This window comes from Musa acuminata, chromosome BXJ2-5 (genome assembly GCF_036884655.1).
Source record: "Musa acuminata AAA Group cultivar baxijiao chromosome BXJ2-5, Cavendish_Baxijiao_AAA, whole genome shotgun sequence".
NCBI classification, from domain to species: Eukaryota; Viridiplantae; Streptophyta; class Magnoliopsida; order Zingiberales; family Musaceae; genus Musa; species Musa acuminata.
The window spans coordinates 8590088-8610296 of NC_088342.1; the positions used below are offsets into that span (position 1 = coordinate 8590088).

General features: G+C 40.6%; 4 protein-coding genes across 8 annotated transcripts; 2 read left to right on the forward strand and 2 right to left on the reverse strand.

The window, feature by feature from the left end:
• The first annotated feature begins 781 nt into the window (after positions 1 to 781).
• Positions 782 to 5700, forward strand: LOC135583198 (serine/threonine-protein kinase D6PKL1-like). 3 transcript variants are annotated; one of them, XM_065108573.1, is made up of 3 exons: positions 782 to 1085; positions 1173 to 2857; positions 4663 to 5700. In XM_065108573.1, the coding sequence occupies exons 2-3, from the start codon at positions 1668 to 1670 to the stop codon at positions 5540 to 5542; spliced, it is 2070 nt and encodes a 689-aa protein (XP_064964645.1). In that variant the 5' UTR covers positions 782 to 1085; positions 1173 to 1667; the 3' UTR covers positions 5543 to 5700. The 3 variants fall into 3 exon arrangements, with proteins under 3 accessions (XP_064964645.1, XP_064964646.1, XP_064964644.1); XM_065108574.1 differs by having other exon boundaries at positions 782 to 992; XM_065108572.1 differs by having other exon boundaries at positions 782 to 2857.
• Positions 5701 to 6445: 745 nt separating this feature from the next.
• On the forward strand, positions 6446 to 12920 carry LOC103984459 ((S)-ureidoglycine aminohydrolase). 2 transcript variants are annotated; one of them, XM_009401948.3, is made up of 14 exons: positions 6446 to 6564; positions 6638 to 6782; positions 6851 to 6973; positions 8202 to 8289; positions 8377 to 8453; positions 9032 to 9071; positions 9972 to 10038; positions 10959 to 11044; positions 11291 to 11372; positions 11466 to 11522; positions 12065 to 12103; positions 12239 to 12309; positions 12481 to 12534; positions 12624 to 12920. In XM_009401948.3, exons 2-14 carry the CDS (start codon positions 6707 to 6709, stop codon positions 12691 to 12693), a joined length of 930 nt encoding a protein of 309 aa, XP_009400223.2. In that variant the 5' UTR covers positions 6446 to 6564; positions 6638 to 6706; the 3' UTR covers positions 12694 to 12920. The 2 variants fall into 2 exon arrangements, with proteins under 2 accessions (XP_009400223.2, XP_009400225.2); XM_009401950.3 differs by having other exon boundaries at positions 6461 to 6567.
• Positions 12921 to 13398: 478 nt separating this feature from the next.
• LOC135612370 (serine/threonine-protein kinase SAPK3-like) lies at positions 13399 to 17467 on the reverse strand. 2 transcript variants are annotated; one of them, XM_065108575.1, is made up of 10 exons: positions 16907 to 17467; positions 16290 to 16364; positions 15789 to 15824; positions 15424 to 15525; positions 15255 to 15308; positions 15082 to 15174; positions 14906 to 14998; positions 14111 to 14215; positions 13926 to 14024; positions 13399 to 13854 (listed from the first exon to the last, which is right to left on the reverse strand). In XM_065108575.1, the coding sequence occupies exons 1-10, from the start codon at positions 17027 to 17029 to the stop codon at positions 13579 to 13581; spliced, it is 1056 nt and encodes a 351-aa protein (XP_064964647.1). In that variant the 5' UTR covers positions 17030 to 17467; the 3' UTR covers positions 13399 to 13578. The 2 variants fall into 2 exon arrangements, with proteins under 2 accessions (XP_064964647.1, XP_064964648.1); XM_065108576.1 differs by lacking the exon at positions 15789 to 15824 and having other exon boundaries at positions 16907 to 17377.
• A 454-nt stretch (positions 17468 to 17921) lies between these two features.
• Positions 17922 to 18930, reverse strand: LOC103984456 (FCS-Like Zinc finger 1). Its single transcript, XM_009401945.3, has 2 exons — positions 18485 to 18930; positions 17922 to 18403 (listed from the first exon to the last, which is right to left on the reverse strand). The coding sequence occupies exons 1-2, from the start codon at positions 18763 to 18765 to the stop codon at positions 18280 to 18282; spliced, it is 405 nt and encodes a 134-aa protein (XP_009400220.2). The 5' UTR covers positions 18766 to 18930; the 3' UTR covers positions 17922 to 18279.
• Positions 18931 to 20209: the final 1279 nt, after the last annotated feature.

The following is a 20209-nucleotide window of genomic DNA, read 5'->3' on the forward strand; positions in this document are numbered from 1 at the left end:
TAATTCTCTTGATCGAGTCTCCATTTAAGCTCAATCTGGGTTCAATTTGATTTCGATTGGGAGTGGGCTGGGCTAGCGGGCGCCTAAGCTGGGCCAGGCGAGCGCCGCCACTTCAAGCACCATGTTGTGGTGGTGGTGGTGAGAGGCAATGCTGCTCTCGTCATTTCCATCGTCGAGTACAAACTATGTGCATAAACTTCAAGTTACATATTTAGTTTATAGTTTATGGAGATTGTCTAAATTTCAAGTTATCATGCGCATATTAAGTTCCATATTGATTGTCCTGCATCACCAACCATACCCAACAAAACAGAAAACCATACCTAAGCCCCGAAGGGGTCGGTGGACGGTTGTGATTTTTGCTATCAAGAAACCTTCTCCCACATGAGAAGCCGAGCAGAAGACGGGAGTCAGGGACGTCCGATGAAGCATCGACGGTGATTAAGAGCGATGACGCGCACCATATCAAACGGGTGGGAGGGCGCGTGTGCCCGTGCGTACAGTTTGCGGTGGCGGAAGGTGGGCCGGCGGAACGGGGGCGCAGGGTGGGCCCGCTGCTGCTTCGGCGGATTGCGGCCGTCGGATCGACCAAGCGGCGTCGATTAACTAAAATCGACCGGACCTAATTTCCCACAGCACGAAAACAAACAAACACCCCTTTTACCCATTTCCGACCAAAGGTGGAACTTCTGATTGGCATCTCTTAGGGACCCAGCGATGGGTCCCACACTTCTCTTTTCGGGAGGCGGCTAGGACACGTAGGAGAGGGAGGGAAGTATCCTGTTCCTCTTTGGCTCTTCGGCACCCCTTGCCCCCGCCACTCTCTCTCTCTCTCTCTCTCTTCTCTTCTCTTCCTCAGTGAAGAGAGAGAAGTAAGGCAGCGGTGAGGTGGAGAAACCCTGAGATCGAGTTCAAGGAACCCGTCCTTGAAGCTTCCGTTTGGCTAGCTCCGAGTCATCTTGATGGTTTGCTGACATTCTGATTCTGTCGTGGTCAGTGACGCAGATTGCAGGAACTTTCCCCCTTTTCTGGGGCTACGATTTCTACTCCTTGGAGTGTTTTTTTTTTAATCTAAAGATGGAAATGTGCGTGTGAATATTTCTTTTCGCATGATTTTTCATTTGGGATATTCTCTATCTATTTTGACCTTCAATTTGCCTTTTGAATGGAAGATGGGAAGCTGCAGACTCGGAAGGTTTCGTAGATCGCGGTCGTGTTGGTTGGGATGAACTATTCCGTACATCTTCTTTTCTCTGACCAATAATTGATCTTTTGCACAAAGTAAAATCATGATGTGCAGAAATGGTTCAGACCTTGTCTGTACTGCTTTGACTTGGAGATGGAAAATAACAGCTCTGATTGTTCTAATCAGTGCTTTTCTTGGGGGTTTAGGTCCCTGGAAAGAAGAGAAAGGAGAGTTTGCTGTCCAGTTTCAGTTTTGTAACGATAGCCTTTGTGACTGTCGAGGCAAAAAGGACATATGCACCGCCGAGTCTTCGTCGGAGACTGGTAGGAGGTACTCTTGATTCATAGTCTGGGAGAAAATGAGATCGCAGTGAATCTGCGATTGTTTTTTAGACAGGTAGAAAAAGTCCCAAACTTTGGGGTTATAGGGACCATTTACTTGGTCTGGAGATAGGTGGTGTGAGATTAGGAGTTCACTTGGGATGGATGAAATTTCTGAGTTGGAAATGTCGCCGCCGGAGCTCTCTTCTGCTGACAAGCAACTGGGTTTGCGCACAAGCAGCTTGAGAAATGGTCTATCCACTCAAAATTTGGATGCTCCTTTAATTGAATCACTGAAAGAGGGAGATAGGTTCGGAGAGCAGAATGAATTAGCACCTGAGGTTGATAGCTTCATGAGTGTGGGCTCCTTCAAAGAAGGCGGAAGAAGTTCTTTTCATGGTGCAAGTCATCCCCCGGAGCCCTTAGATAGTGATATCGTGAAGAAGGTTTATGTGGTGTTAGATCAAGTCAAGTCTGATAGAGGGTGCTTAATGAGAGGCCTCTCTGTAAAAGGTCCTCTTGTAGAAGGACTTTCTATTCAGGTCCCTGCGAATGCAGCTCGTCTATCACGAAATCAAAGCTTCCCTGATGATCCAAATGAACCAGGTGCTGTATCTTCTCCACTTTCTGCTTCACTTGCATCATGGTCGACAGAGAAAACATTCTTACCACCAGGCTCTGAGGAAAAGGAGTGCGTTTGGGATGCTTCCCTCCCCCCAAGCGGCAATGTCAGTCCTCACAGTAGCATTGACAGCACTGGCATGGTAACTGCAATGAGCATAGTGAACAGCTGCACTACTAGTGATGGTATGCTTAGCATGGAAAGGGCCTCTGAGAGTGCAAAGGGAAGTGTGATGATGGACTCCCTTGAAAGTACTAAATCTAGCGACAGTGGAGTAAGTGATATCAGTGGTCTTAGTGATGATAGCATCTGGAGTAACCTTCCTGGAAGTGCTAACAAGCCTCACAAGGGAAATGACCCTAGATGGAAGGCTATTCTTGCGGTCCGGACTCGGGATGGTAATCTGGGTATGAGCCACTTTCGACTGCTCAAGCTGCTTGGATGTGGTGATATCGGTAGCGTTTATCTGTCAGAATTATGTGGCACGAGGTGCTATTTTGCTATGAAGGTGATGGACAAGGCTTCTCTTGCAAGCAGGAAGAAGGTGACAAGGGCTAAAACAGAAAGGGAGATTCTCCAGCTTCTGGATCACCCGTTCTTACCAACTCTGTATACGCATTTTGAGACTGATAGGTTTTCATGCTTGGTGATGGAATTCTGCCCTGGTGGTGCTTTGCATACATTGAGGCAACGACAGCCAGGAAAGCACTTTTCTGAGTGTGCAGCAAGGTAAAAATTAAAACATGAGATGTTTTCTTGTTGCTTTGGGTGTTCTATATTCCATTACTAGTTCTTTTTGGTATGTTGCATGACATAGTTTCTGCCCTTGCGATAAACATGGTTTGGCCAGTTATTTGTTATTTATGCTGTTGCAGCACAACAATGACAGTGGGTACCGGCTACAATAATTTCAACTGCTTTTTTGTCAAATTGACATATCTCTTATGCATACTTGTCACCATTCACATCTTCCTGCAGCCTGACATTCTGATTCAACCTTGCTGCTTCTTGAGATCTTGCATATAAAAGTATTTGCTGTGACGATTGCTTTGCATATTGCTTATTTGTCATGTTTGTATTCATTGAGAAGCTACAACTACTAATTTTCATTAATGATGAATTTTATAGAAAGCACAATCTAATGGTTTTCTGGACATGGTTTTCCTCAATACCTGTCTATGATAGAAGTAATCTCAGAGGTCACCACTCTTTAATGAGCTTTTTCAGAAGTGCTCATTGCAAGTTACGAAGTATACTCGTTGACATACTGATGAAATTCCACAAATAACATAGCTATTATTGTGCGATTATGAGATTCTTAAGAACACATCTTTACCTAATGGATAACTTCTGCGAGGAAGTTGCTTCACAATATTTTTGGTCTGCACAAGGACATCTAATAATGGGGATGGTTTGTGTTATATTATCTTTTGTTGAATGTTAGCAGTTTTTGATACCCTATGACAGTAGGATATGGCATTTCTATTTGCTTCATAATTTTTCATGTTTCATGAGCCATCTTCTTCTGCTTTTGTATGGTTGGTGATGCAGACCAATCAATAGAAGATGGACTGTGATATTCATGAACAAGCTTGTCATATGAAGTGTTGCAGCTCAGACTGTTTTGCACTCGGGGGAAGGTGGCCTGTTGAATTATTCTAAGAGCAAATAAATATCGTATGAAAGATGAAAAGAAGATAGTCAAACATAGTACCCTGAATAATTTCTGCACGTGAAACAGAGGGTAAATGGCAACATAAAAATCGGATATTGTGGAATGAAGCATAGGAGAGAAGAAAAGCATTACAGAAACTACAGAGATTTTTTTGGCTCTAAGTAACACATTGTAGGGATAGCAGTCAACATCTAAGAATAGTGGTAAAGAAAAAAAAAGGTAAAAAGAGATGAAGAGGAAGAGGCACATGCCAGGGCACTTGCTTCTATAAAAGATAAGAATACCCAACTGCACAACACCAGAGCTGAACATTTTTTTTTTTCCTAGAACATAACTAGGGTGCTTCTCGATTTTACACCATGGCTACACACAGGAAGATAACCAGACTTATCAACTCCTCATGACTGTTTTTGTCCCATACTCATGCATATAGAATCAACTATATAAAAAAAGACAATGTGTGTTTACTGTAACATACTGTAGCTTCATCTGTAATGATTTTGAATTTTCTATTGAAAACAGATTCTTTTTTTCGGTCAAAAAGGTCATCTAGAATCCTTTTCTTAAATCTTTTTAATTTGTCAGCATGTTTCATGTTCACCATATCATTACACAAATGCACTAAAATAAATGTTAGATCCTTGGGTTTCAATCTAAGTTCTATAGTTCTGTTTCACCACACATGGAAATAGAACTCTTACTGACAAGCCAAGAAGCTGTGCCACTATAATTATTTCTAATCCTATTAATGCTTCGATCATATGAATAGTATGTTTAGATTCATATAGCATGTATTGATATATTGGATCTTCTCATGCAGTCTTTGGATCTTAAGTTGTTTTCGTTTATCAATGAACAGATTTTATGCTGCAGAAGTACTACTCGCCCTTGAATATCTGCACATGCTAGGAGTCATATACAGAGATCTGAAACCAGAAAATGTGCTTGTTCGTGACGATGGACACATTATGCTTTCTGATTTTGATCTCTCTTTAAGGTGTGCTGTTTCGCCAACTCTCATGAAAATGTCATCACTCGACTCAGATCCTTTTAAACGAGAGACTGGTGCATTTTGTGTTAAGCCAACCTGCATTGAGCCTTCGTCAGTTTGCGTTCAGCCTGCTTGTTTCATGCCAAGACTCTTCCCTTGGAGAAACAAGAAAAGGGAAAGGAAACCATGGGCTGAGATACCAAGGCAACAGGTAGCCACCCTGCCTGAGCTTGTCGTTGAGCCAACAACTGCTCGATCGATGTCCTTTGTTGGCACCCATGAGTATTTAGCCCCAGAAATTATCAAAGGTGAGGGCCATGGAAGTGCTGTAGACTGGTGGACCTTTGGCATATTCCTGCATGAGCTTCTTTATGGCCGGACGCCTTTCAAGGGCTCAGGCAACCGGGCGACATTGTTCAATGTGATAGGCCAGCAGCTTAGATTCCCGGAAACTCCATCAACCAGTAACGCAAGCCAAGATTTGATAAGAGGGCTCCTGGCGAAGGATCCTCAGCATCGTCTGGGCATGAAACGGGGAGCCACCGAGATAAAGCAGCATCCCTTCTTTGAAGGCGTGAACTGGGCACTTATTCGATGCAGTATGCCGCCTGAGGTGCCACGGCCGGTCGAGGTGGTTGAGCTGCCACCAAAATTTGGAGTCGCAGAAGGATTCAGAACTAGTAGCAAAAGGATTGTAGGGGCAGATGTGAAGTGTGGAGGCAAGTATGTAGACTTTGAGTTCTTTTAGACGGTAGCTCATCGAATGTATGTTTGCATCGGCGTGGCATATTTTTGAACCCATCGAATGTTGCCGTGATCATAATGATATATTCAATTAGCAAAAGCTTCTCATGTGGCTGCTGATCAAGATTTTAAATAGAGAGGAGCATTCTCCATAGTTTATTATGAATCATTTCAAAATTATTTTTTGATTACTGTTCAACTATTCAATGATATAAAATTTCTCATGTTCATACAGAGGGAAATAGATGGATTAGCAATGCATGCTAAAGCTTCAACTCTACTGAGTTATGTAGGAATCAAAATTATATTTATTCAGTACTCCAATAGGCATGATTTGATTTGTAATACATTGTTTAAGTAATATAGTTTTTTCTTTATGGACCAGGAGAACTGTTTTGTGACCAAAGTTGTGTTTGTTTCTTTTTTATCAGTTCATTCTACCTTGCACCTTAAAATTTAGGTTTATTCAAATATAGATTAGCTTGTTGGATTTGGGTTCAAATAAATTGTAATATATCGACACCATTTTATCATAGGCAATGTGATAGTGGGATGGATCTTTTATTTGGATATTGTATCACCGATATGTATTCAATTAGCATACAGAGGAAGTATATATAGCGAGTCTGCAAATGGGAAATAGATTCATAGCAAAAGAGGATGATCATCTACATTGCAATTTCATCCAAGTATGCTATTTTGCTTTTAGAATTATCTTTCGAATGTTTTCCGTTGGAGTAGCCGTAAGAATAACCAACGACAAATAGAGTCTCACTGTATTGGATCTCGGATGTGAATCCTCTACTGGATCGCCTTCCACAACGTGCGGATCTGTACCGACCGGAATCTAATCCGATTCTGAATCAAAGTGTTGGGCGTGGATTCTCATTTTGGAAAGATTTGCCCGTCGGATTCTGATATGGATTCTGGTTCGGATTCAATAAAAGCGTTCCACTACCCAACAGCAGTCGGGACGGCTGAGCCAGAGCGCACGACAGCCGACGAAGATTCCACCATCAAGATATAGTAGTATTATTGTAAATTTTCTCATCGGCATTTTAGCATACACTAATACTGCAGCTTGATCTTGCGCGTGTAGTCTTGTCATCCGCTCAAATCTCACCCATTTTGCTGGTATTGGAGTCGGCAGCAAATCCTTCGTCAAAACATGCAGAACTCTCTCTCGATCTCGTTTCACGCCCCTCACACTCTCCTCCTCCTCCTCCTCGTTTTGCTTCCATGGGGTACTACGTCATGTGACGCTCGCTACCATGTCCTTCAGCAACTAATCGTTTGCTTTTTGGCGTCGCAGTGCGCGGGGCGGTCGGACAGGAAGGCTTCTGCTCCGTCCCTCCTTCCGTCGTCGCCGAGGCGAGATCGAAGCCTCTGTACTGGAAAGTCACAAACCCCACCCTCTCTCCGGCCAACCTCCAAGGTATTACCTAAAATTAAGGAAGATCGTTGTTTTTGATAGATATCGTCGAGTCTGATGGAAAAGAAAGACGATTGTTCTTGCTGTTCCGAGGTGGAGTGCTATTTCCTTTGATTCACCATTGTTTCATAGGTTTAGGGCTTCTTGATAAGTTAGATTCTTGATTCACAATTGCTTCATTGATGTTTTGGCTCTTCTTGCTAGAAACTTATTATTTCTTTAAAAAAATTCTTGGTATTTCAAGGTAGATTTTTTTTTAATGGTGGATGAAAAGGTTGGGTGAATGTAGGTCAGGGCTTCTTGATGAGTTCTGTGACGATGGTTAATACTACCAATTATTGAAAATATTTGGCTCACTTCTTGTGAAGGACATACCTTACTGTAGCATGCATGGGCTATGCTTTGTTACTAGGATATGTTCCATCCTGCTTTTTCCTTTATATGATGTTGCACGGCATGGATATTCATTTACTAGATTCTTTTTGTCCAATTGAATCCTTGAACATTTGGAATCACTTTGCACGAATAGTTTGCTACTTCTGCATATCTGTCCTATTCTATTGTAAGATAATGCATATAACTAGCAATGATCATCTATAGTCTAGATTCATATTGGATTTCGTGTTGAAAAGAGGAATAGAGATGCAAATAGATCTGAAGTTATAGCTTCCAAGGACTAAGTTACATGATACTCTAAGAACAAGTAAACATATAGATGTTGTGTAAGATGCCAAGATGCTTGCTTTTACATGGTCAGCTGGATGTCTGACTAACGTTTGATTGTAGACTTGTCATCTAGGCATAGAAGTCAGTGGTGAACTGCTGACCTGACTATAAATTTCTTCAGGTATTTGGAATAGTTATAATGGCATAAATCTTTCATAATAAGCTGCTGCAAGATAGATAAAAGAAGTGACAGAATGGACAAGATTTCACTAGTGTGGGTTTGGGTCTAAGACTCTGTAGAGTGTTAACATATGCATCTTTATCCTTACAACCGAGGAGATTATTTGTGAAACTCTAATACTGATCACTTGTATCACAAACTTACTATGATGCAATAAGGCCTTTTTGACAAAGGTAGCATTATGCTATAGTACTACAAGTAATAAAAAGGGTCCCAAATAGCTTTTGTGAATTGGGACAACTTATGGAAAGTCTCATTATAATTCTTTAAACTGATGGATACGAAGTCCCAACTTTTATTGGTCTTTTATTTACTAATTTCCAGATTTACCTGGCTTTACACGAAGTGTTTACAGATGGGACCATGCTCTTATAACACCAGAAAGCCATGTATTCAGCCCTCTGCCAGATTGGTACATTACTTTGCTTCTTTGTGAACTTTTTGGCTGACAAAAATTATACTGAAATTCTCTCCTATAACTTTGTAACTCATTTTGTAGGGTTAACACATTGGGGGCATACTTGATCACTCCAGCAATGGGGGCACATTTTTCTATGTATTTGGCAAAGATGCAAGGTACCAATCCAAATATCTGGCATCTCGTCTAGCTTTTTTGAGAAATTATTACATCGATAACTCATTGTTATATTTGTCATTTTTGTGCTGCATGGTGCTTGAACATACGGTGGAGTTTTGAAATCTTAAACTTCTTGCTATGCATTTCTTGTTAGTCTAAATGGAAACTTAAAAAATCATACTGTCTGGAAAAAAAGGAAAATAAATCATACTGTCTACTGTGGTAGTTTCTAATTTGAGAAGTTAATGTGACAGGGCATTATTAGGTAAAAAGGTGGTTTTAAGCTCATTGCAGTAACCTATGTCTTTTCTTTGTCATGATAAACCAACGTATGCAAAATATAATTACGAGGAAAGATTTAATCTTCTACCTTTTAGTTTGTGAAAATGGTGTGAAAATAAAGATGAAATTGGTAAAGTAAACCAAGGATTACTGATGCTTGGTCATGTGGTAATGTTTCGTCTGCTTGTTATTAGCTGTGCATTGGCATATTCTTCATTTTCTTGATGCTGTTGTACTTGCTATTTTTGGTTGACGGATCATATCAATCTCTGATTGTCGCTGTTATTCAATGCAGAAAATTCCAGATCAGGACTACCCCCAAAAGATGTTGAAAGGTTCCATTTACTGGTTGATGCTTGCTTTTGTTGAAGACCTAATTACAACAGCCTATAATTAATTGCTAGCATTAGTACAATATAATGTCTGCTTCATACTATTTTTTATATAATTAGCATCAGTATTTTCAAAATGCTAATAGATGTGATAGATATTGCTGACATAAAGACATAGAAGTGATAGAAAAGAAAAAACTCTTGAGGACTTGAGTGCTGAGTCAATTTACATAACTTTATCTACGCAAGTAGAGGTTTTAAGTCAAGACTTGAATCCTAGTGCCCAGATTACTGTTTTGTAATCGTTAAAAACTTCTAAGATATCTTGGAGTTTGACTTTGTTTACTCGGTCACGCATAGACTTGACATCAGTTTAGTGCTACCTTTTTTTTTCCTTCTTGGCTTTAGCACATAGTTTCTGAGAGTTGTACTGAGAAATTAGTTTCCAAGAATTGTCTGGGTACAGAATGGTCTTTGATCTCAAGGTATATGTTAGTAGCTTAGTGCACAGGATAAATAATATACAGTGTAAGAAGGAATTGTTAACAATATAATTCTAGGTGTATTCACGGGATGTGGGTACGGTTTATAACAAAAGAAATTTAGAGAAAATTCGGTTGCCAAAGTACAAAGAATTGTAAGTGAAGTCAAATTACAAGGTGGGGTTTGAGCTTCCAAATTACAAACTAATCTAAAATTTTGAACTTCTTTCTCAGCAGGGGTTCTTTGATGTGCTTGGAGGTAATTGGGATTTTCAAACTTATGATTAAGCATTAGCATCCTTCAGCGTCTCATTTTTATACTTCTTTAGGTTTTTTTGTTCTGTTTAACTTAGAAGTAATCTTCAATACCATTGAAAATTTTGTATTTACTATTTATTTACTTTTCTGATGATTCATCCAGGTTTGTCTTTGTGGTTGATGGTGGTGTCACATTTTCAAATGGTTCGATAATTGATCATAAGTTGCCTGTAAGAGATTCTATTTAATTTTTATTTGTTATTCTGGCTCATTAATAGATAGTTACTGTTAGTTTTTTATGTTGATGGTTCTGGAAACCTGATTGATTATCCAGCACATGCACAAATACCTTTGAAACAGTAGAGATACTTGTCTTGATTTTTTTGCTACTTAAATATATTTTTTGGGCTAGCTTTTTGCTACATATTGTGCATCTGATCAGGGATTCTTGTGCAAATTTACACAGCTTAAGACTAATGAATCTCATGAGTGTGCATGCAAAATTACTCCTAGGTGTGAGTCTAGGTGTGACCCTGTTGCTTCTGTAGACAACAAGCAAGGCGATCATCTACAATTTTTTTTCCTATGATAACATTAGGTTCAAGGAGGTGTCTTGTTCCTTCATTAAATTCTACATGGAGTCAGTTAATTACGAATCTCATGAGAAATTTTTTAATTAATTTGTTTGTGTCATTATATCTTCCTTTTCTTTTAGAATGTTGATACCAAATCTCAATCATAAACATGTGAGCAATCGAACACTAATTTAGGCATGAGCCGTAGTTGGTAAAAGCAATTATATACCCTGTCAAACCTACTTATGTTGGTTCTGTTCCCAACTTGGTAGATGCCTCTTGGTCTATTTTTATAAGTCTAAATATTTTCGCCAAATCATAAAAGGGTGGATAATAAAAACAAACCTTCCACTTGTGGGTCAAGGCTGCTAATATTTATCCTTTTAGACCCAACAATGAATGAAGCCTTGAGCACCATTAAGTTGCAATCATGTTGTAAGCATGTTGTAGCAGGGAAGTTATATTTCTAAATACATCGTATTTATTATGCTGTCTTCATTTTGAATTTTGTTGTGAAATGGGTTAAGTATATCTTTTCTGCCCTATTATAACCTGAAGATCTTGCTTGAATGTAGGTCGATTCATATGCCTATCTGCCTCCGAATGTAGAACATCTGTTAAAGTGTGACACAACAGCTACAATTCTTATTTTCGAGCGTAGGTTGTTTATCTGAATTTCATATGCTTTTTTTTTTTCATAATGTTCCTGTATCATATTTGATGAGTATTCAGTTCTCATCTTCTTTAATTTAATCATATACATTAATGTGAAATATTCTTTACTTGATTCTCATCTTCTTTAGTTTAGTCATACACAAACATGATATACTCTGTAGCTTTCACTCGTCAGTATATTTGTAGCTTCCACTCATCAGTCATCTTATTTGCGCCAACTTGTCTCTTCTAGGTATATTAGCCTAGAAAACCATTGTCCTGAACAAATTGTTGGTTCAACTGAGAAGCAACCACTTCTTGAAACTCCAGGGGAGGTAAAATTTGAAATTTATGACATCTGCCACATAGACTTATAATTTTTGTGTTTTAATTTGTCTTAGATTTTCTCTTTACCTGTTTACGACTAGGTGTTTGAACTAAGGAAACTGCTGCCAACTTCTGCCCCTTATGATTTCAATATTCACGTAAGTTACTACAAACAGTAGCTGTATCTATTCTTACACTATTGACTATCCTACCTGAAAGTATAAATGCTGTCTTTTTTTCCCTTTAATATATCTTACAGATAGTCAATTGTTGATTCAGAATTGTTTGATCATAAGGTTTAAAAAAATTGGGATTATAATGATACTTACTGAGTTTTGTGAACCATTTTAAATAACATTTGAATTCTTTTTTATCATATTTCTTGCTGCGTTCTCTTCTGATGCTATTGGAAATGTAAAATTGTTCTGATGTCATTATTATAAAAACTACATACAGAGATAAATTTTATGAATTTTTTGGTCACTACAGGGGCTCATTGAATGCTGTACATTCTTCATTTGCCATTTGGCAGTCATAATTGTCAAGATTATACATGCTGGCATTTGACAGAATAGTAATTCTTCAAAGTTCAGTATTTGAGTTTGTGTTCCTGTCCTCATATCTATAGGATCAGTCAAAGGTTGCTCATAATGGCAAATCTATGTCTTTGTCCTGAGCCTTCTATGTCTTCTAATTGCAGATTATGGATTTCCAACCTGGAGAATATCTTAATGTCAAGGTTTGTGTAACTTCCTTTCTAGCTATGTCTGCAACTAAGACTTCAGGGGCAAGTGTATTCAGAAAGGAGTTTTCTGGTCATTTACTTTGACATGGGCTACAACTTAGAGTGATTTTGCTTTGCTTGTCATAATAGGAAGTTCACTACAATCAGCACGGTTTGCTACTACTAGAGGGACAAGGAATATATCGCCTGGGTGACAGCTGGTAAGGCTATAAATAGGAAAGCCAGGGTTCTTTTATTTAGATTTGATGCATTATACATATACATAAATGAGTGCTCTCATCTAAAGATGGCTGTTCTTGTTTGTCTTGTGCTGCTTTTGATGCCTGAAGGTAGATTCTTCTCATGTTCTCTTATATACTCTTTTAAAACAGGTACCCGGTTCAAGCAGGCGACGTCATTTGGATGGCACCGTTTGTACCTCAGTGGTAAGCTTCGAATGAATGATGAACGGTGCTTTCAAACAAGGTCTAGTTTTAATTGGCTTCACAAACTCCTGTCCTCTCTGTATCTTCAGGTATGCAGCACTCGGAAAGACCCCGTCGAGATACCTGCTCTACAAGGATGTCAACAGGAATCCGCTGTAGAACTAATTGATACATGCAAATGCTGAATAGCCCAGTTTTTGAACCAAATTCCTGTGTTTGTAACAGCCAACTATGATCTGAACCGTGTTGTGCAAATTAAGGAAATGGAACATTTTCTGGCTTGTCATTCCACAAGTTTAGAGGAGGCTTTTGTGCTTTTTGCTTTTCTATTCCCATGGATGAGATGACACTCCATTTTTAAATGAATTGGAAGTTCAGCAGTGACATGCCTATGGAAACTTTTGGATACTTATCACTCATGTTATTTGTCACTCTTGGGTTTGGTTAATCAGTTCGGATCGAATCAAACCAATTTTAAGATATATCAGCATGATCAAGTTTACTAAAGCCTTTAATCGATTTAAACTGATTAATGAAACCAGTCATAAAGTTCAATTTGATCCGATTTTAATATCATAATTTTACAAATAATATAAATTTAATTTGATAAATCTTATCGTGTCGATCTAATTTGACTAAGATTTTGATTTGATTTAACTTATTTGAATCGATTGGCTAAATCAAAGCAGTTCATTTGAAAGATATATATATTTTTAATTATTTTAAATTATAAATTGATTAATAAAACTGAATTAATCAATTTTAAACTAGTTCGATTAGGTAGGTCCAAATTGGTTTGGACAGATATCTTACTTCGATCGAATCGAAAATCCGGTTTTGTAAGTCGAACCAGTTTGAATACCCTCAGCAAACAACATCACATTATTGGCTGTCATTATCATGATTTTAAGGTGAACATCTTTAAATCGACAACAACACCACCACAGCATAACAGATTCAGACTCACTCCAAGAATAATAGACACAATCCACAAACACGTACAAATCTGTGCAGCTCAGTCACAATGCTTGCAAGACTCACAAGTCAAATGGATTCTAGGAAATCCCCACTACTTTCGACTTCGGTCTCATCGTCAGGATCGACTTCATCAACTTCCACCAACTCCGAAACTGGATTGTTGGCCACTTTGGGGTGTTCTGCCGGCTTCTTTGCCTCTTCAATGATGCGCATGATGTCTTCGACGCTCTGGGAGGGCTGATCATCGTTGCCTTCGAAGTTTGTCTTCTCACCATTTATGATTTCTTTGGGAAGGTTCTTTAGAAACCAAGGATGCTGTTTTATCTCCGGAATTGTAATCCTCTACAAGAAGATGAAGGCTTAGTACTGCTGCAGTGCTAATTGGATGCTATGGAACATGAAGAATGTCACACCTTCAATGGGTTGGCGACGAAAATTTGTGATAGAAGTTGCCGGCACTCTGAAGATATACGAATATAGTCGGGGACGGAGTACTGAACATTTAGTATTCTCTGTTCCACATGCATTGTTAATCCTAAAGGACTCCTGGGAAGGCAACTCAAGAAAGAGAAAAAGGTAAATTCTCGAGAAAACTTACACTTATAGTCTTCCGGAAGTTTCTGGGATCTTCAGGATCCTCAAATGGGTATGAGCCAATCAACATCACGTACAATGTGACACCACAAGACCAAACATCTGCAATCTGGATTCGAGGAATATCACATCATTTAATGTGAAATATAATTAACCACTAAAACTCTCTAAGACTCGAACACTAGAAAAAGAATCTTTAGGCATTTTGCAATTCATAATCACAAGTGACACAATCATTATTGGTAGGTAGATCGAAGCAATTCCGAGCATAAAACATAACCTAAGGATGACTGCTTGCAAGATATTGTGACACGAGCTGAAAGAGACTTTAGCAGAAGTATATCAACAATTAGAGAAGAAAACATCATGTATATCGGCAAACATGTTGGCAATCCAACAGTTTCTTCATTACCAATCTACACTCTACAAGAAATGCTGTAACATGCTGACCGATGCAGACAAGGTCATGCCTTGCCCAGCTGACATGGTATCGACATGGAGGTCCAACGTGTGTTGATCGTATGATACTATACATTATACTGGTTTATGCCAGCCAGCATGGACTATATGGCCCACGCCACGAATTTTTGGCCGTATCATATTGTGTTGATGTGTAACCGGCATGGGTCATGATGGTGAAAATTGAAACCATTATTCATGACACACAAATCGATGGATTCTAGTAACATGATTAAGATGTGATGGGACTAAATTGTTGTTTTGATTATCTAAGATTTCGCTTAACTACATACAGATTAAGTGCCAAAAGACAATATACAACAAAACTTAGGAGAGTTACCTTGCCATCGTATTCTTTTCTTGATAGTACTTCCGGTGCGATGTAGGCTGGAGTACCCACTGTTGACTTGGGTTGTGAATGCAACAAAGCAGACTGCAAGCCAACAAGGACAAACATATCGATAAATGTAAGCACTGTAATTGACACCAAATTCAAAGACCAAAATGTAATTGTACCTTTGAGTACCCAAAGTCACATATTTTAACACGCGGTGTTGGACTTCCGTCCAAGAGTGTATTCTCGAGTTTCAGATCACGGTGACAGATTTCCTACATAGAAGGAAATAATACTTGAAATAATTTTCTTTTATTCTCTCAAATAATTCAGATCCAGGCTTGTAGTAATGTACCATAGAATGACAATAACTGACTCCCGATATCAGCTGCTGAAAGAAATACCTTGCCTGTTTAAGATGAAATAAATAGCAAATAAATCATACAAAAACCCAAAAAGATAAAAAAAGAAACATCGGCTGTGCATGAGCTTGCAGCAATGTGAAACTAAAGACTTTAAACAACCTCGTCTTCACTAAACCGACCGGCACTGCATATCCTCTCAAAGAGTTCACCACCAGCAGCGTATTCCATGACTATGGCTAGATGTGTTGGTGTCAACACTACCTGCAAGTATTCATTTGTCAGAAGTGAAACAATGATCTTATTTGCATGTAGTTGTCTCTGTACAATGAAGTAGTTCTTTTAAGCAGATTTCATAAATCGAAGTTATGGATTTCTTCATTTGGATCAAATGAGTAATGCCGTTTCGCGCAGAAAGTGAAACAAAATCAATAAAAAGTACTAAGAAGGCATTCTCTATAATAAAAACGATAGAGAAGTAGAGAAATATCTCGAGTGAGAGGGTAAGGATGCAGCTTAATTTGCACCTGGAGGATATCTCTCAGACAGACATTTTGGATTAGCTGAAAAACCGTACAAAGCATGTTGTCAAAAATATTGAAGCAGACATTATGGATGACGATGAATTAACCAAAACTATCTATTAATGATATGATCCGAGAAATATCATCCTTCTCACATAGTTATGCTAGCATGCACAATGCTTTTTACATTTATAAGCAGCAATTGGTGATAAAATAACAGTAAGATGACAATTTAAAGGCACCGTCGACAACAATTTGAAATGACAGAGTGCAAGAGTAATTGCATAAGAAGATGAATTAGAAGAGCCTAAATTTCAATCCATGTAGTTCGTAGCATAAAAATGAGCTATCTACACTTCAAACAATCTATAATTTATTGCAGATTCGATCGAAATATAATGAATGAGCCATTAGACCAGTCATCATTTCCGGCACATCAACACCTGCTCGGCAATTCTACTGAACAGGAAATCTACTAATTACAAAGCGAGTTCGAGTTCTTACCTCCTTGAACCGGACGATATTAGGATGCCTCAAGGACTTGTGGTTAATTATTTCTCTCAGCACATGCTCATCGATCTAAAGAACAAACAAAGTTCAGCATCAAAAGCAATATGAACAATAAATTTCTCACCATAAGGACAACAAAAACATAATTTCTCATGAAAATAACAAAAGAGCTGAAATTGTTGTATGTTACAATCAAAACAAGAACTGAGCAATGCAAACTTTTGGAAAGTCGAGCATATGGTAATAGACATTAAACAACAGCAACCCTCATCCAATCAATTCAACCTACGGACAGATGATCTGAGACAGAAGCAAAACACAGTTGCCAAGAAGAAAAAGATCGATCCAAATAGGCCAATTCTACTCAAAACCACGAAATCGAGATCAAAACCCTATCGTGAAACTCCCACCACAACAATCTCCAGAGAAGTAAGAACAAGGGTGAGCTTTTCTGCAACTGAACTCAAACGATCGACCTCCACCTCGAATCCCAAGCTTAAATGAAGCAGATGAACGAGATGAAGAAGACGGCCATCAAGACCGACAAACCAAGAACCCGATTCAACCATAAAGATTCGAATTTTTCCCCCACAGAATTCTTAGGGCACCACCTTCTTCCCCCTTTCGATGTACTTGACTGCAACGAGCTCGCCCGTCTTCTTGTCCTTCACCAGCCTCGCCACCCCAAAGTTCCCGGCTCCCAGCTCCTTCAGCAGCTCGTACCTCTCCTCCATCCGCCCGCCCAACACCGACCCCACGCCGAACGAAACAGGGGCAGCGTTCGGATTGCTTCGAAGGAATCCACCACCAGAGTCAATAGATCATCCTCACCCCCACCCCCACCCCGGTCGCTTTCTTCGAGGACACGTTTCGATGCCGGAGTGCGTTCGGCGAGGGCGACACCGCAACAAGGACACGCGTTGCGGGAAGGCGAGGTGGGGGCGTGGGGATGGGCTCCGGTCGCCATCCTTTAAAATGCAAGGTCGCTTTCAGAGAAGCCATTTGTGCGCCTCAGCAAACTACAGAGCACGGCAATGGATTGACCTGGAGTGACCTCTCCGCCTGCCCGTTCCTGTGGATCTCGTGCAAGACCTCGAATTTACACGCAGGGCGAGATCAAGAAGCACGAAGGATTCAATCTTTCTTCCCTGCCTACCCGAAAGTCGATCTTGCGAGAAGCTTATTGCATCTCCTCTGTAGATTCCCTGCCTCCTTGTCCAATTTGCATCCAAGGGATGCAGTCAGACACTTGGCACAGTTTCAGCTGTCACAAGACAAGGAAATCAAAGCTTGGGAATGGCGGAATCAGCAACTTTGATGTGAAACCGCCGCAAAGTATCCACAAGAATTAATTCCAGAGGAACTCGAGTCCAAGAACTTTGTTGGCTCATCCATGGTTCATGATTAGCAGCAAGAAGAATGGCCCCTAGCAATCTAGAGATAGCAAAAACGTCAATGTTTTTGGAATGGAACGATCCAGAGATTGAATTGTTTCCCCTTATGCTATGTTGGATGGTGGCCAAGACAGGCTTAAGACATGTCTGTAAATGAAGTCAGGTTATCACCTTCATTCTATCTGGGCAGGAGACATGTCTGTAAATAGTAGGGCACGTCTTGCAATGCTGCTTTACTAACACAATCAATTTCGTGGTCATCAACTCTAACAAAAAAGGTACAAGAACATAATATCGACAGAAGAAGAACAGCAGAACATCTACTGGTCGAAGCCTCACTTTACTTTGCCTTCTTTTAAAGGTCAAGGCATCAGAGAACGGCAGAAGCAGCAACAAGAAGAAGAAGACCTCCTTTGGAGGCAGGAAAAATTTACAGTGGACTTCGGGTAATACCGCAGGTCTCATCCTATACAATCGCGAGAGCTTCCTCATCATGGATAGATCTCTTTCCCTTCCCCTCGTCTCTTCCTCTCGTGGGATCTCCACTTTGTAGGGAGAAGCCCATAGCCTCTGATCCAACAGCGTGGTGATCACCCAGCCACTTGCCTCCTCGCACCGGAGGCCTTCGCGGAGAGATTCCATCTCTTCTCCTTGGCCTCGTCGATCTCGATCCGCTCTTGCCGGCACTCCTCGCTACAGAACGGTGTGTCCCCTCTGCAAACAACCAACACCAGCACCAATTCAGCTACACGCTCGCTCGCGGAGACGGCTCGAGAAGCGGGCGGGAGATCGAACCTGTACATGAAGATGTCGCGGTTGCGGGAAAGCGGCTTCCTGCAGAGCGAGCAGGAGTCCAAGAAGTGGCAAGGCTCGCACTCGCCGTCGACCTCGTCCTCGTCGAAGCCGTAGCTGAACAACCTTCTCGGCCCGGGCGGCGACAGGGGTCCCCCCATCAGGGAGCCTCTGTGGCAAGAGCGCGTGGGGTAAGCGACGTAGGAGGCGCAGCCGGAGAAGCCAGCCCCGAGGTCGGAGGCGGCCAAGGTTCCATAGGAAGAAGAGAAGGCAGAGGAATCCATGGGGAGCTCGAGCCGTGTGAGAAAGATGAGGAAGACGGGGGGAGGGGCGGGCTATAAAGGTGGCGTGGAAACTGCGGCGGGTCATTGGAATCCGTGGGAATCCATCGGCGGAGCGGGGCGGAAAAGGAGGCGTAGCCATGGCCTGTTTCCGTGTCCCGGTTTGGGTTTGGTTAGATTCTCTAAGTTGGCCATTTACCATGGGAAGAGGAAATGAAGACTCAAGATTGCCCCCTCTTGATTACATCAATCACTTAACTGACACTGCAATCAATGCCGGTCAGAGTGGATTAGTACGATAGTGTCACGTGGAGTTAACCTGACGTGGTGGCGTTTTCGTAGTTAATCAAACAGATTGCAAAACCGCCCGCAGGAATCATTCGTTTCCTCGCCCTCTCCACCCAACCATCGTCAGCCACGACGTCACCCCTTCCCTCCACGCTTCCGCTTGTCGTCTTCCGCCGCGGTCTACCCTCCTGTTTTCCCGGTCACGTCTGCCGACGTGGAGCCCCCCGGGAATCGGACGATTCACCTGCATCGGGAATCGCGAGCTGTCCGGGAAACGATCTCCACTCTCCCTTCTCCAACGTAGTGGGAAGAGACGGCTTGACGATGCGTCGGCGTGGGTGTACGTCGTGGTATTATTGGTGAGGTGAATAATGGAAATATATATTATATTATATATAAATTGAGATTTAATCTATAATAATAGTAGTGCTCGAAGCGATCAACGATCATAATAATTGTTATGATTGAGTAGGTGCAAAGTTACAAGTACAGACAGACTGGTGTTTTAAGAAAACCCAGGACGAAGATTCTAGAAGCAGATAGAGAGCACAAAGGCTTCTTCTTTCAAGGGTATCACCAAATTCCCAAGTCTGTGTAATTGAGGTTTGGTACATTGATTCCAGGAGTTGTTGTCATTTTGCATGCATCCAATTACCCTTCACATCACTCTCTCTCTCTCTCTCTCTTGAGACAGTGTTTCCATTCTATCCTGGTATTTGCTAGATTTGTGTGTTGGGAATAGGATTGATGTGAACTGTTTGACTTGAAAAGTAAGCAAGACTATTTCCACCCTACATTTTGTATTTTTTTTTTTATTGCATGTTTTGAGGAAATTTGTGATTAATGTGATTGTGTTATTTGTCCTCTCAACGTATATTAATTTGATGTATAAAATAATACTTGTATTTTCTTTAATTTCTCATTCTTTGCGGCTCATCAGACTCGATCGATCTGTGCATCGATAGATATTATATGTTCTGATGACATTATTGAAGTGGTTAGCTAAAAACCATGATTGATGGGTGGATGAACCCTCACCAGCTGACACAGCCCATGTGCTTGCCAGCATATAGCGTGGTCACCACCACCACACGTTGCTGTCGCCCATGCGTCCCCCTTGATCTGACTCATGTGCCTGTACAATCTTGGACAAGCTCCA